We start from the raw sequence: 16259 nt of genomic DNA on the forward strand, positions 1-16259 counted from the left end.
GAACCGAATATGTTTGTAACTGCAATGTACACAAGGCCCCAGTGTATCCTCTTCTTGAAACCTTTCCTCATTCTGTACAACACTCATTGGGAGGTGTGTTTAGTGTCTTATTGCTGGACTAGCGTGGAGACGGTCAGAATGGTTATAGGGTAAGTCCATCAAGGACAGAGTTAGTTCTTGGTGCAGCAATGTTGGGAAGCCCATGTTCAGTGGATGGTTCTGAAGATGGAAGCCGCCTTTTACCCTAGAACTAAGCAGTCCTTCCAGCGAAAGTGTCTGCAAGCCTTGGCCCTCGCTTGTAGACTGTCTGAGGATAAAACTGCTGGTGCAGTAGTCTTCTCCTTTCATCAGCCTTGTCTGCCCTTCTTTTCTTTTCTTTTTTTTCCCTAACCTGTTCCCTATAACATGAGAACTGTGTGGGACACTAAAATCAAAAGGAAATGTTTCCACATGGTCTAAGGATGGCCTAGGTATGCTTAATCCTGCCTCAGAGCAGGGCGATGAACTAGATGATCTCTCAAGGTCCCGTCTAGCACTTCACTATGATTGTATACCTCATGTGAAACCAGCCTATAGACTTCACTGCCACAGGAAGCTGTTAAATCAAATAATTTATCATGATTAAGGCTACATTTGTCATGGGTATTTTTAGTAAAAGTCATGGACAGGTCACGGTCAGTAAACAAAAATTCACTGCCCGTGACCTGTCCATGACTTGTACTATATACCCCTGACTAAATCTTGGTGTTTGTGGGGGGGTGGCTAGGGGGTGCCATGGGTGCTGGGAGGGGAGGCCTGGGACCCCCCACTGGTGCTGGGAAGGGCAGGGGGCAGTACACAGCCTGTGACGCTCACTGGTGCTGGGGAGGCAGTTGGCAGGGATGGCAGGCTCCCTACCTGGCTCTGCGCCTGTCCAGAAGTGGCGACATCCCCCTCCCTCAGCTCCTAGGTGGAGGCGTGGCCAGGCAGCTCTGCGTGAAGCCTCCACCCTGAGCACTGGCTCCGCAGCTCCCATTGGCTGGGAGCCACAGCCAGTGGGAGTTGCAGGGGGGGTGCCTGCAGGCAGAGGCAGTGCACAGAGCTGCCTGGCCATGCCTCCACCTAGGAGATGAGGGATGTCACTGCTTCCAGGGAGCCCCCTTTCCCCAAGTTAAGCACCACCCAGAGCCCTCACCCCCTCCCGTGCTGAGCCCCCTCCCACACCCAAACTCCTGCTGCTGTGGGGGGAGGAGGGGGAGTACTGTGGCCCGATACTACCCCAGCAGTGGCCGGTGTAGCTGGCCCAGGGACCGCCTGAGCTTCTCAGGCAGCCCCCAGGCCAGCTGCACCAGCCTCTGCAGAAGTCACGGAGATCCCAGAATCCATGACAAACTCACAGCCTTAATCATGAGGACTGGATAATTTATGGGCATTAATAGCATTTGTGGCTAAGCAAGCAACAGTAATGACACAAGGGGAGTCAATTGTCATCCTTTTGAGTGTAAACTGATCATCTGAGGGAGTGGGTGACATGCTCTAGATTTTCCCCTGCACAATTGGCCAGGTGCTTTATGTGGCTAATTGAAACATCAGTGCTGGCTGGGGCCACAGGCAGGACAATGGACTTGATGGACCTAATGTTTGAATAGATATGGCAGCTCCTATCATGTTCCTAACCTGAAACCTGATAGCTTCTAGTATGTCATTATTTCTGGCTCTTGGACTGTTAACTCTGTAGGAGGGCTTAAGCTGAATTGTTCAGCTGGAGCACCTGCTGTTGAATGAGACATGAGACCTTCTCTTTCTCTTTCTGTCTTGTGTTTGCTGACCTTGCCATTGCCAAGAGACTGGCTTATCGTGACTGCAATAACAGCCATCGTTCGGAGGGAGAGTGTGCCTGGGCCCTAACCAGGCCTAGTATAAGGAGAGAGGCATCCTTCTTTCTCTTACCATAACTAACAGCAGGGTGTTCTTTATATTCCTTACCTGTCTTTCTGGCCCCTTGGTTTGTAGGCTACGTCCATTTTCTGATGGCCTCACATCCAATGTCTAAACCTACTATTTGCACCCCCTGCTCTATTTGGCCCCTATGTCTACGGGTGCAGGGTAGGGATGCAGATCAGTTTGTGAACAGTGGCTACTGGCTTGGAAGTGGGGTCTCACTAGGTGCGATTAGTTGTTACTAGTCCAGAGCTGGTCTAAAGCACACGGACTCAAGTAACATCAGCAATTCATGTTTCAGCTCCCTCATCACACTAATGAGGGACGTATTCACTCAGCACACAGTGTCGTCCTCCAGCAGCCGGACTGGAGAAGCAGTGATGCACAAGGCCCAGTTCCGCCCCTGGGTTCTTGCTGGGGTCTTCACTAATCATAAAGCTCGCCCTGCAATACTGGTTTGCCCACATGTGCACCTACACTGACATGTCCAACAGAAGTAGCTGCCCTACTGCTAAATACTGCACGTTGCATCGCTGGTCCTGCAACATGTCACACCTCAGTATGGAGGATGAAGGGACTTAAATGCTGGAAGCCACAAGTACCACTGCTACTTACATGGCTGGTCTGACATTGGAATACTTGTTTCCAGCTGAGGCCTACACTAACAATAGTGCCAATGGCTCAGTGTCCACCCAGTGCATCTTCCTGCATGAGCCAGAAACAATTTGAAACACTGAGTCAGTTGATCCAGTGGGAGAGCAGAGCCCTGAATTGCTTCCTCTTTGGCTCGGGACTCCTCCAGGCAGCTGGGGCTTGGGGCGGCTCCGGCCACAGTGTGGGGCTCAGGGCTCCTCTGGCCCCAGCAGGCAGAAGGGGTGGGACGGAGGGCTAGCCTCCCTGAATGGAGGGTTCATGCACCACCCATGATAATAGGGTAGATATTCTATGCCATCAGCTGGACTTTGCAAATCTGGTTGGGGGTTACAATCAATGTCTGTGACTCCCTGTATGTACCACTCTGTCTGCCCTGTCTTTCCCCTTCGCCCATCTGTTTTACATGTTTCAGTCTCACCCTCCATGCCTCCCTCTTCCCATTTCTCCAAGAGGCACCAAGAACTCCAGGGGAAAAGTCAGTTTCTTCTCTAAAGGTGTGAAATCCCAAGGGAAAGGTTGGCCCTTGTGAGGTGAAACTGGGAAATCCAAGGGAAGACCTAGAGGGGGTAGGGATTTTGATCTCATTATTTTCTCAGGTTTCAGAGTAGCAGCCGTGTTAGTCTGTATCCGTAAAAAGAACAGGAGTACTTGTGGCACCTTAAAGACTAACACATTTATTTTAGCATGAGCTTTCGTGAGCGACAGCTCACTTCTTCGGATGCATAGATCCATTATTTTCTCAGTCACTTCCCAGGCATTTCCCACTGCCTGGGATCTTAGCGAGCCATAGAAATACAAATTACATAGCAAGGAAACCTCTGACTCAAATAACTTATAATTGCTTTGTGTCTGTTTCCTAGTGTGACTGGTGTGTTAGGCAAATATTTGTACAGTGCTGAGAATTAGCCCCACCTCTTCCTTCATCATCTCTGAGGCCATCTGCTGATGCCAGCACGATATTGGCAGCTGGCATTCATTTCAAGCCAGGCTGCTGTATTCGTTACAGGAATGGGTTTGGTGCCAATTGTGTTCAGGAACTTTTTCTTTTTTTAATTGCCACACTGGATCAGACCAGTGGTTCACCAAGTCCTGTATTCTGTTTCCAGTAGGGGCTGATTCTAGACACTTCATCACCATGGCACCTGAGCACTTTTCAAGACTCATTAAACCTTTAAGTTTAATTCTGAGTTGTGTAAAAAATATGATTCCCTTTTATCGGTGATAAATGACACCTTTCACCTTAATCAAAGGTCCCCTTGTTCTTTTATTATCAGGAAGGGTGAATTAGGAGTGCCAAGTTTACCATCTCAATACCATTCATTGTTTTATATACCTGCATCTTATCTGTCTCCTCTCTAATCTTAACAGTTCCGTTCTTTTCACTCTCTCCTATGGAAGATGCAGCCAAATTGGTAAAACAAATCATGAAGATAATCAGCACTGAATTCATACTGTGAGCCATAACACTCATTCAAGCCACAATTACAGACCAGACCATTGGTTCATCTAGAGATATTTCAGAATGAGTAGTGTGGCAAAGTTCCTCCTCTCCTCTAGTAGGTCCTGCGCTTATTGGCGGATTTCCTCCCCTCAGTGGTCTTCCCCTTGGATGAAACCCACAGTCTGGATCAACTCCTCCTATGTCTGATTAGGAGTAGCGAGGCTTGGGGGGAACCCGGGCCCGCCCTCTACTCCGGGTTCCAGCCCAGGGCCCTGTGAATTGTAGCAGTCTCTAAAGTGCTACTTGTAACCACTGATTGACCGCTACAGCTCCCTGGGCTACTTCCCCATAACCTCCTTCAAATACCTTCTTTATCCTCACCATAGGATCCTCCTGGTGTCTGATACGGCTTGATTGTATGGTGTTTCCTTAATCCTCCAGTAGTACACCCTCTTAGTTCCTTGTGTCTCTAACTCCCAGCTCCTCATTCACACTTCCTTTCTCTGGCTCCTCCTCCCCTGACTGGCGTGAGCTCCCCTTTTTATACCAGGTGCCCAGATTAGCCTGCCCTGATTGGCTGCAGGTGCTCCAATCACTGTAGCTCTCTCCGGTGCCTTCTAGAAAGTTCTTAATTGTTCTCAGGTGCCTTGATTAGCCTGCCCTGATTGGCTGCAGGTGCTCCAATCACTGTAGCTCTCTCCTGTGCCTTCTAGAAAGTTCTTAATTGGCCCCAGGTGCCTTGATTATCCTGGAGCAACTGCCATTTTGGTTCCCATGGTACTAGGGATTTGCTTAGCCTGGGGCTAACATACCTGTTCCTCAGTACTTTCCTGTAGCTACCCGGCCTTGCTCCATCACATAAGCCAATGATTAGTCCTTCAGAGTAAAGTGAAAATACCCATAATGATGAAACTAGCCAATTGTGCATTGCTTTATGTGGGAAGCAGGTAATTCCTTCCTGACTTCTGTAGTAGTCAGTTAGTGCCTTGAAGCATGACATTTGATTAGATATTAGGCTGCATAATTGGAAAGGTTTTTCACTGAATTAGGTTAGCCAACTTGATGACCTCCTGCAATAGTGAGTTCCACAGGTTAACAATACACAGTGTGAAGTATTATTTCTAAGCATGGACCAAAACTTCAGATCAGAATTTTGGGGTGTGTGGGATGAGATTTGGAGTCCAAACCTGGATTTCAATTTTATAGCTGAATTCTATTGATTTGAACTTGGACTTCAGATCCAGTCGCCCCTAAACTTTGTGGAGTGTGAAATCCCAAACTGAATCTGAATTTTGGTTTCTTGGGTTTCTCTGATTATTTCCTTCCTTTTTTGTTCTATATGTCCTGCCTTTTAATTTTGCTGAGTGACCCCCTTGTTCTCACAGGTTAGGGGGCAGGGTAAAGAAGAGGAAGCGAGGAGACTTCTCTATAGCCTTTGCAATTATAACACCTCAGTCAGGCCCCTCCTCCCTCTGCCTTCATTCCAGGCTAAATCATCCTCACTTTGAAGTCTGCTCATATGCAAGCCAGTGGTCCTGAGCCACAGTATTCAGATTCAGGAGCAAGTGCTGACTGAGCTCCCTAATCTTGTCTGTAGATCTAATCCATGGATAAAGGGCTGGGCACAGCTGAAAGGGCTGCTGAAAGGGAGCCATTTGTGGCATCCAATTCCTGGGGCTAGATTTCAACTGGCACTGTCCTCAGCACAGTTGAAAGAAGTCTCAGGGAGTGCTCAAGAGAATGCTATCTTGTCATCAGCCCTCAAGGGAACTGCTGGAGCATGTGCAGCAGGATGGTGGCATAGAGATGGCTATGCCAGTATATGATTCCTCATTGTCAAGGGAATCCTCTGCTATCCACTTAGGGCAGTTTTTAGTTCACTTTGCTCTGTAAGAGCTGTACATAAGAGCCAGAGCAGAGCCCATATCAGTTGTGTAACTTGTCTGAATCCCGAGAGAACGTGGTACCTATATAAAGACAGCTCTCTCATCTGGCTCTCTCATCTACTTCAGTGGGTATGTTTTCTCATTTCATATTGGGGCAACAGAAATCCGGGGGCATGGGTGAGCTCAGAGAATGTAAAGTCTTCCCACAGATTTGCTGTATTCTCTACCACCTAAACTCTCTCTTAAAGAAAAAGTGGCTTCTGGCACAAAAAGCCCTGATAAGTTAACCTGAACCCAGATACTTTGTTGGACTGCAGCCAGACAGACTGAAACAGCTGCAGCAAGAGGTGTTTGCGCTTTCTCCCTTCATCTTAATTAAGCTATAATGTGTTGTTTCAAACAGTACACAAGGCTTTAAGTTCCTGCCAGGCCACTTAACTGCCAAAGCAAAGACAACTTTCTTCCCCAGCCCTGAAGAAGAGCTCTGTGAAGCTCGAAAGCTTGTCTTTCTCACCAACAGAAGTTGGCCCAGTCAAAGATATTCCCTCACCCACCTTGTCTCTCTAAAGCCAGGACAAGGCATTTATCAGACCTGAAAACCACCTAGTACGAGCATGTTACCCAAGACCATGAAATACTGCTCTTCCACAGCAGCCTCATCAGAACAATTATTTCTATAGGGCACCAATTCACATGCTGGTTTTGGCACTGCTAATAAAACTGGCGACTGGCTCAGATGGACTTCAGAGCTGGCATCCTGGAATATGAATAGCTGAGGATAGGCAGGTTTCTGGAAAGGAGGTGTGGCTTGTGCTGAATAGTATGCTCTGATTGGTTACGCAGAGGGCCTGGCTCTGCTCTCATTTAACCTAGTGTAGATCAGGAGTTATCCCAAAGACATTAGGAGGTTGTAGTGGTGCAAATCAGATCAGATCTGGGCTGAGGCTTCACTGAGGCTCGTGACAGGATAACCGGTGTGTGTGGGATGACAGGGGTCTCTTCCCTGTGTCTAATGGAATTAAATTTGAAACTGAAAATTGGCCACTTAAATCCTGACACTGTTAACCATTTCACTGCTAATAATTCAGTCATTACAGCTGAACGTCCCCATCAAGGACTGTCATCACAGTCATTTAAAACTTCCCACAGGAAGAAGACTGAGTTATTAATTTGCAAATAGCAGCATCTTTGACCTAATAGTCTTTGATTTTGAAGGTCACTCCTTTGTGTTTTGTAAAGGTTTCTGGGATTAACCCCCAGAACAGTGGTATTTTCCAGATGGCACCCCCAAAGAATTGTTGAGAAAGAGAAATAGACTTTGTAACACCAAGGGTCACAGTGGCAACCCTCGGGCCTCATCTGGAAGTAGGGTGACCAGACAGCAAATGTGAAAAATCTGGACAGGGGGTGGAGGGTAATAGGACCCTATATAAGAAAAAGACCCAAAAATCGGGACTGTCCCTATAAAATTGTGACATGTGGTCACCCTATCTGGAAGTCAAGATAACTGGAGCCCTGTTGGTTTCAATGGAAGTTGCTCAGATCCTGTGGCAGAGGAATAAGGCCCAAGAGTTTTATTCTCAGTTCTGCCTTTGACTTGCTGTGTGACATCATCTCTCCATGCCTCACTTTCCCCACCAACAAAATGCAGATAGCGCTACCCAATTTATGAGGGGCTTGTGAGACTAATTCCTGTTCACTGTGGTGGGATTGGGGGCAACCCAGAGTAGTAGTCAAGTGTGCTCCAGTGGTCAGATAGCTGGCTGGTCAATCATATCAGAGGCAGTCTCGGGCAATGGTCAGAGTTCTCTCAGGTATTAGTAGCCAGAAGATCCAAGGGGCCCGGTCAGTGATTTGGGGAAGCAAGTTCATGCCAGGCAGGGTCAGGCAAGGTGGCAGGACAAGGCGGTTTCAAGAGCAACCAGCAGGCAGTGGTCTGTTGCTCGGACAGTTTCCTCTTGCTGTTTAGGCCTTTATATAGTCCAGGTACAACAATGAGTGCTGCCTGTCCATCCTGTCAGGTCTGGGGCATGGCTGCTATGGGCATGTGGACCTTTAGCACTAGGGCTGTTGTCAGGGTCAGCGGTTCTGTTAATCACTGTGGCACAACCACGAAGGAGGGCACCCAAGGACCTGGCAGGCCTGGGTTCAGTATTGGGATCCTGACATCATCCCCCTTCCTTGGGGTACCAAAGGGCTGGGCTTGTCGGGATGGGCTCTGTGGAAGGCTCTGACTTCTTTGGAAGCGTGCACAAAATGGTCTGGTTCCCAGGACCCTCACATGGCTCAGGCCCTTCCCAGTTGATGAGGTATCATGTCTTCCCTCTTTGTATCTGGGAATCTAGGATCTCATGGACAAGGTACTCTTCTTGGCCTTGGATTGGCGGAGTGGGAGGCTGTTTTTTTTTCGGGAAAGGGATTGTCAGAGAAGGGTTTAAGGAGGGAGTCATGGAATAGAGGGTGCACCTTGAAGGAATGGGGAGGTTGAAGTTCAAAGGTTACTGGGTTTATTTGCCTGCAGATCTAGTAGGGTCCTATGTACTTGGTGGTCTAGATTACATACACATCTGCCTGTCTTGAGATGCTTTGGGATGTTATATGGGGTGGGATCTGAGTTACTACAGAGAATTCTTTCCTGGGTGAGTCTTGCCCATATGCTCAAGGTTGAGCTGATTGCCATATTTGGGGTCAGGAAGGAATTTTCCTCCAGGGCAGATTGGCAGAGGCCCTGGGGTTTTTTTACCTTCCTCTGCAGCATGGGATACAGGTCACTTGCTGGAGGATTCTCTGCACCTTGAAGTTTTTAAACCATGATTTGAGGACTTCAGTAGCTCAGACATAGGTTAGGGGTTTGATACAGGAGTAGGTGGGTGAGATTCTGTGGCCTGCATTGTGCAGGAGGTCAGACTAGATGATCATAATGGTCCCTTCTGACCACAAAATCTATTATATAAACTGTCTATCAGGAAGTTTAGACTCGAAATTAGACGAAGATTTCTAACCATCAGAGGAGTGAAGTTCTGGAACAGCCTTCCAAGGGGAGTAGTGGGGGCAAAAGACATATCTGGCTTCAAGACTAAGCTTGATAAGTTTGTGGAGGGGATGGTATGATGGGATAGCCTGATTTTGGCAATTAATTGATCTTTGATTATTAGCAGGTAAATATGCCCAATGGCCTGTGATGGGATGTTAGATGGGTTGGGATCTGAGTTACTACAGAGAATTCTTTCCTGGGTGCTGGCTGGTGAGTCTTGCCCATATGCTCAGGGTTTAGCTGATTGCCATATTTGAGGTCGGGAAGGAATTTTCCTCCAGGGCAGATTGGCAGAGGCCCTGGAGGTTTTTCGCCTTCCTCTGCAACGTGGGGCACGGGTCACTTGCTGGAGGATTCTCTGCAGCTTGAGGTCTTTAAACCACGATTTGAGGACTTCAATAACTCAGACATAAGTTAGGGGTTTGTTACAGGAGTGGGTGGGTGAGATTCTGTGGCCTGCATTGGGCAGGAGGGTCAGACTAGATGATCATAATGGTCCCTTCTGACCGTAAAGTCTATGAGTCCATGATTCCTTTTCATAAAGAGGACGGGGCCCCCAGCCAGGGATGTGGACTGCTCAAGGAAACTCTTCTCCAGATTCTCAGATTCTGTAATCCTTAAGGGCAGCTGATTCGTGTTCCAACATGGAATGCATTCAGCTGAACAGAATCTTGGCTCCAGGCTCTAAGTCAATCAGGCAGATGTTTTCCCTGTGAGAAAGTAGTGTCTCCATTTTGTTTTTCAAATACGTCTGAAAAGTTGGTATTTTGCGGAGAGTGACGGTTGACCCTAGTAGCAAGTAGGCCTCCTGTGTTGCCCAAACATCCCTCCGTGTTGCTGAAGCTCGGGCAAGGCATCCAACTGGAGGTTCTGGAGTCTCAAGCTTGGAAGTCAGGAGGCAGATGTCCTGGCAAAACTTAGAATTAAATGTAATGGTTTGCTGACACCAGGAGATATACGGGTCACATTTCTCTAGCTAGGATATTCTGAATATCAAAGGGAACTGTGGGGACCAGATCAGGCTAAATTGGAGAAGCTCATAGTGCTCCCTAACCATCACCTCCAAAACTATAGTTTTCTGACTGATGAGACTGGAGGTGAGCAGTGATCCATCAACTGTCTCAACTAAATCAGGGGCATCTTAGGTTGTTTGGATAGGCTGAGTACATGAGCCAAGATAGTGTCCATTAAGTTATCACCCTCACAGATGGCCCTGACTGACACTGGGGCCAAAGTATCTGTCCAGAGTCCCGAAGCCAGAGTCATAACTGGAGTTGTAGGTGCAGGTACACTTTCAATATGTTGGGCCAGGCAGCCAGAATGGATTGCTGGAGGGGACTTAGGGGAGTTTTCTCGATGTTGCTCAGGCTTGACCCCCTTACCAAGGCTGGGCGTGGTTGTTTACTGGAACCACATAGTTCAGGGACATAGCGAGAGAGACGAACACCATGGGGTCATTGCCATGACAGTAGAAGCACAAGTACTCTCACCATTGGTCCAGCCAGGTCCATACCCTGTCCACCTATGTGGGCTTGGGTGGGGGACCTTTGCCGGGGTTGTGGGCAGTGCCTGGATGCAGGGTGGAATCCCTTTCCTTTCGAGATGCCATTCCCTAAGTCTGGTGTCGATTTGGAGGCCCAGCTTAATAAATGAATCTACATCAGTGGGAGGCTCCACGCAGGCAAGCTCATCTTTTATTTCTTCGCTGAGAGCAAGACAGAATTGGTGTGGCTGGGCCGCCTCATTCCAAGCCCTATCTGCCGCCAGGAATCAGAAGCAGGCGGCATCTGTTGGAGCTGACCCCAAGGCCTGATGGAGTCTTTGTAGGGCTGCCTCTGCAGTGCAAGCTTGGTGTGGGTCATTGAAGATTGCCATAATGGCCCTCAGGAAGGTGTAGGCCTCTAGCAGAGGGGTAGGGGTAGGCATAGGTGCTCTAGCAGAGCAGTCACCCTGTCCAGACCCTCACCTATTAGAAAATCATGACTAGTCCCACCTTTGCCTGGTCCATCTGGTAGGCATTGGGCCATGGCAGTAAATGGAGCCCCCAAATTTGCTAAGGGTCCCATTGTAGAGCTCTGGTACCAGTACTGTGGTGCTGTGGGAGATGTTCCCACCTGTGGCCCTGTGATCTGTTCTTGCAGGGTGCATTTTTCTGCCTGAAGCTGGTCCACTGTGACGTGTAAGGCTTGGTTTTCCACCTGTAGGTGAGCGGTCTGCTCCTGCAGGCTCAGTGGCCCCTGTGGCACAATACCCATAGGTGCTGGAACTAGAGATGCTGAGATGCTGCTGCACCCCCTGGCTTGAAGTGGTTTCCATCATATAGAAGGTTTACAGTTTGGTTCAATGGCTCTCAACCACCCCCACTATACACATTGTTCCAGCGCCCCTGGCCGTACCTGTGAGTTCCATACCCCTTTCAGGTAAGATGAGTCTAGGAGGAAACGGAAGTGGTCTGAGCAAACTGTAATGCCTGGTGGCTGAGGCAGGATTGGGAACAGTCTGGAGCAGTACTCAAGTATGTGCCAATGGTCAGGTAGCCAGCAGGTCAATTCATATCAGAAGCAATCTGGGGCAACGGTCAGTTTTCTCAGGCATCAGTAGCCGGACGATCCAACCCAAGGGGCTGGTTCATTGGATTGGGGAGGCAAGGTCAGGCAAAGCAGCAAGGTAGGGTCAGGTGAGGCAGCAGGGCAAGGGGGTCTAGGGAACAACCGGCAGGCAATGGTCCTCTTGCTGTTGGGGCCTTTATATAGCCCAGGTATCTAATGAGTGCAGCCTGTCCATCCAGTCAGGGGCCTGTGGTATGGCTGCTGTGGGCCTGTAAGCCTTGAGCACTAAGGCTGTTGGTTAGGCACCGGTTCAACGTATCACGATGGTTCAGTGGCTAAGGAAGCCACCTAAGGAGCTGGCAGGCCTGGCTTCAATAGCGGGGTCCTGGTAGACTTAATTTGTTAACTTTTTGTGCAGCACTTTGAGCACCTTGAATGAAAGGTGCTGGACAATAACAGAACAGGAGTTGTGTCACTGACTGGCCAAGCTGAATATTTCCGGGGGAAGAGGGAGATTTAGGCTCCCATTACTGTAAAACCCCAGAAGGAGAGGGTGCAACCTGAAGTCATCACTGTTGTTTCTTCTTTTTCTTTGAGGTGGGTTTTGACATCTCTTTTCCCCTCCTCTTTGCAGGATATGGGAGCTGGAGGGAACTGGCTAAAGCCCTGGCAAACAGGAACATCCCTGCTGTAGACCCAAACCTTCAATTTTACTATCCTCAGAAGCCAGTACACCAGGTAAGGAGGCTCAGGGGTCGTCTTAAACATTCAGGGGAAAATTCTCCCTCTAGATCTGCATGGCAGATCCCAACTCCTTCATGCACAGAACGAGAGCAGCCCATGGACCAAATTCTCATCTCAGTTATACTGATCTCAGTTACACCAATGTAAATACAGAACCAATCCCACTGCAGTCAATGGAGTTATGTTGGATTTACATCAGTACAATGGAGGGATAACTAAGAATGAGGAGATGAAATTAAGAAAAGGAGAACTTAAGCTAAAAGCTAGTGTCGCGTGGGGTCCTGCGTGTTCGAGCAGGGCCTCCCCCATTGGCCCAGTGCCAGGTTGGTACACCCCACCACACAAGTGTCGGGTGTCCCTGTGAGATCAGGCAATTGCAGTAAGGAGGGCTCAGGACCCCTGGGGGGCTGAGCAAACAATCAGTCTGCAGCCCCTGGGTGGGGCAGATCCAGCAGACACTAACCATGCCGAGTGGCAGGGGCGGGTGTGGGAGGTAGGGGAACCTTGGCCTACCCTACTCTACCGGGTTCTGATCCAGGGCCCTATAAAGTTGGGAAATTCCCCATTAAGGGTTTAAGCATCAGCTTCTATTACATTCCTTGGGTCACTTCCTCAGCAAGGTGCATTTCGGGCATCTCCTCGGCTGGCAGTGGCTCAGCATCCCAATCAGTCTCTGCGGTCAGCGGGTCATGTTCAGCATAGTCCAGGTCCATGGTTCCTGCCGCTTGGAAAGTTGCAGGAGCCTGCAGCACACATCCTTCCTCCTCCTCAGCCAGCCCAGACTGAGCTGGCCTGCCTCCGTTTATCTGTCCCTTCCACCTGGAGCATGCACAGCAGGGGCGACGGGGTGTGGTCTCCTGTGCCCACAGTGATTGGTCAGGCACTGCAGGGTTGGTACACCCCCATCGCTGCTAGGGAAAAGCTTGTAATGAATGGTGAGATGTATCACACAAAGGAATAGTCTTCCAAAGGAAGTGTTAGAGATTGGTCAAAGCACTGGAGAATAAACAGATGTTAACAATTAATTTACAGCTCTGTAGAGGTGCAGGACTCGCCCCTGCAGCGCCTCCTGCTGGTCGTCTCAGGGAATTAGCTCTTTCAGCCTTCGGAGCACTTTCTGCAGGCGGGTATCCTGCTTGTCGCTGGCCCCGTGTCCCTCCCGGACCCCGGTGCCCCTTTACCCTGGGGCTTCCCCCTGGCAACACCCCCACCAGTCTCTATGGGTCTCCCTTCTCTGGGGAACCCCCAACCCTCTATTCCCCACCTTGCCTCAGTCTGGGCTACTGCCAGTCATCACCAAGCCCCCACTCCCTGTGGCAGACTGCAGTGTAAAAGCCATTCATCATAGGCAAGGGGGTTCGGACCTGCTGCCTTCCTCTGCCTCCCAGTACCTCTATGGGCCTTGGACCAGGCCCTGCAGCCTGGGGAGTTGCCAGCCTGGAGCTCCCCGGCTCTGCTGGCTCTCCCCAGCCCTGCTTCACTCCCAGTACCCTTCCTGCTGGCAGCCAGGCCTTGCTCTCTCCCAGCCTGGAGGGAGAGAGAGAATTCTCTTGGGCCTCTGGCTCACAGACTTTTTATACAGGCCAGCTGTGGCCCGATTGGGGCATGGCCCAGCTGCGGCCACTTCCCCACTCAGCCCAGCTTTTCCCTTGCCCCAGCCCTCTGCCAGGGCTGTTTTAAGCCCTTCTGGGCAGGAGCAGGGGACCACCCCGCTAGAAGCTCAAAGTTTGTGAAGGGGACAAAGGGAGTTATTAGGGTGACTTGGGTCCCTCAGCTGACATGAATGAGAGTAGAGACTACATAACTAGCCTGCACTAATCTAGAAATATTATTGGAGAGAAGCAGACCATGGTGTTGGAAATCAACACACTCAAACTTCTATATTTTGGTCACATTAGGCATAGAGATGGAAATAACCTTGAGAAAGTTATTGTGGAAGGAATGGTGGAGGGTCATCGTAGTACGGCATGATCAGCAAGGAGATGGATGGATGATGTGTGGCAGATCACTGTAAGGTCAGCTGCTGAGTGCTCGAAGTTAGTGATGGATTGTGAAGGCTTTTCAAAATTTGTTATGATGTCACTGATATTGAGACATGAAAAAATAGATTTAATTAGCTTATGCCTTGTCTACACTACACAGTTTTGTTGGCAAAAGGCAGCTTTTGGCAGCAAAAGAGTGAAGGTGTACACACTGCGATGCCACTTTTGGCAACAAAATTCTTTAGGTTTGGCAACAAAATAAAACCACCTCAACGAGGGACATAAGGCTTTTTGTGCAAAAGTTTTGTCGACAAAGCGCCAGTGATTTTATCGCTTTAATTGGCCTCCAGAAGGTGTCCCACAATGCCCATCTTGACCACTCTGGTCACCAGTTCCAATTCTGCTGCCCTGCAGCCAGGTAAACAACCATCTGCCCCTTGCCCTTTAAAGCCCTGCGAATTTTGCTTTGTTTGCTTGGCGTGGAGAGCTCACATCGCACCTTCCCAGCTGACCATGACGGTTCCACACAGCTGACTCTCTCCCGCTTGGACCACTGGAGAGCTGCTGGATCTGATCAGTATATGGGGAGAGGCGGCGGTGCAGTCCCAGCTGCACTCCAGCCGTAGGAATTTCAATACTTACGGGCAGATTTCTTGAGGCTTGTGCGAAAAGGTCTATGATCAGGACACGGTGCAGTGCAGAGCAAAGATCAAGGAGCTGAGGCAGGCGTACCAGAAGGCAAGGGAGGCAAACTGTCACTCCAGTGTGCACCAAGGACCTGCCGTTTCTATAAGGAGCTGGATGCTATCCTCGGTGGCGACCCCACCTCCAGTGCCAAGAGCCCCGTGGATACTTCAGTGATCCCAGAGCTGGCGGAAAGTGGGCCTAGCCCAAAGGACAAAGTCATTGAAGAAGAGGCGGAATTAGATGATGATTTGGAGCCCACTGCGGGGTTGCCCAGTGGTGTGTCCAGTCAGGAGCTGTTCTCCACTCTGGAGGTGTCTAGCCAGTCTTGGCATTCGTACTCCAGCGAGCAAGAAGCAAGAGAGGAGACGCCTGGTAAGTGGCTTTGCTTTGTGAAGTGCGGAGGTGGGTTGAGGGCATAAAAATGTACAAGGCTGGCTGTGTTTCTGTGTGCTGGACATTTCCTTGAGCAGCTAGGTACAGTGGAACAGGGTATTGATGCACACTGAGATTTCACGGGAATCCTCCAGAGAGATCTCTAGGAAAGTTTCCTGGAGGTACCCAGCAATCCTCTGCCAAAGGTTCCTTGGCAGAGCTGCTTTGTTCCTTCCCCCACTGAAGGAAACTTTGCCGTGCCATTCTGCAATCACTTGCACAGGGACCAAAGCGGCACACAGATGAGCAGAATAGGGACTGGGTCAGAAGCCGCAACTGTGCACTAAATGCACCCTTGCGTCCTTGCATACCCTCAGGAGTGAGATATCTGGTACAATGACCCCTGCCTGTGGAAAAGGATGGGAAAATTTAGAATATTGTCCTAGGCATGTAGAATGCCTTCTGTCCCAGGGTAAACTCACCAAGCTTGGGGTGTTCGCCGACATGTGTGCTTGTCAAGGGTCAGTGAGAAAGTGATTGGTATGTTATTAGAGGTGTATTTTACTGTACTGTTTCCATGCTGTGCATGTACTTAACAATCATGCTTCTGTGTATTGTTCCTTGTGCTTCTGCAGATGTGGCCTCCAGAGGCACCCCCTACACACCAGCAGAGCGCCTCCACCAGTTAAGTAAATGCCCGAGATGGAGCAACGGGGACGTTCTGGGAGCTGCTGCAATACTCAGATGCAGAAAAGAGGGAACGCATGGAGTGGAGGGAAGTCAAAAGGCAGGACCGAAAAAAAAATTAGGCCTTGTTAAGGACACTACTAAGAGGATGATTAAAGTTATGGAGGAGCAAACTAAGATGCTGAAGTCCCTCATAACACTATAGACTGAGCAGATGCATGCCTACCCTCCCCTTCAGCACATTCAGAACTCTTTCCCATGCCCTCCCCAAACTCCACCTGAGCATTCCTTTCTGCTTTCCTG

At 49.5% G+C, this 16259-nt stretch overlaps 1 protein-coding gene across 1 annotated transcript in view; it reads left to right on the plus strand.

Moving 5' to 3' along the window:
* B4GALNT3 (beta-1,4-N-acetyl-galactosaminyltransferase 3) overlaps nucleotides 1-16259 on the plus strand; it is a 110120-nt gene that overhangs the window by 54210 nt on the left and 39651 nt on the right. The window contains exon 2 of the mRNA XM_045002548.1: nucleotides 12119-12222. Coding sequence (XP_044858483.1) covers nucleotides 12119-12222 — 104 coding nt within the window. The remainder of the gene's footprint in view (nucleotides 1-12118; nucleotides 12223-16259) is intronic.

This window comes from Mauremys mutica, chromosome 1, assembly GCF_020497125.1.
Source record: "Mauremys mutica isolate MM-2020 ecotype Southern chromosome 1, ASM2049712v1, whole genome shotgun sequence".
NCBI classification, from domain to species: domain Eukaryota; kingdom Metazoa; phylum Chordata; order Testudines; family Geoemydidae; genus Mauremys; species Mauremys mutica.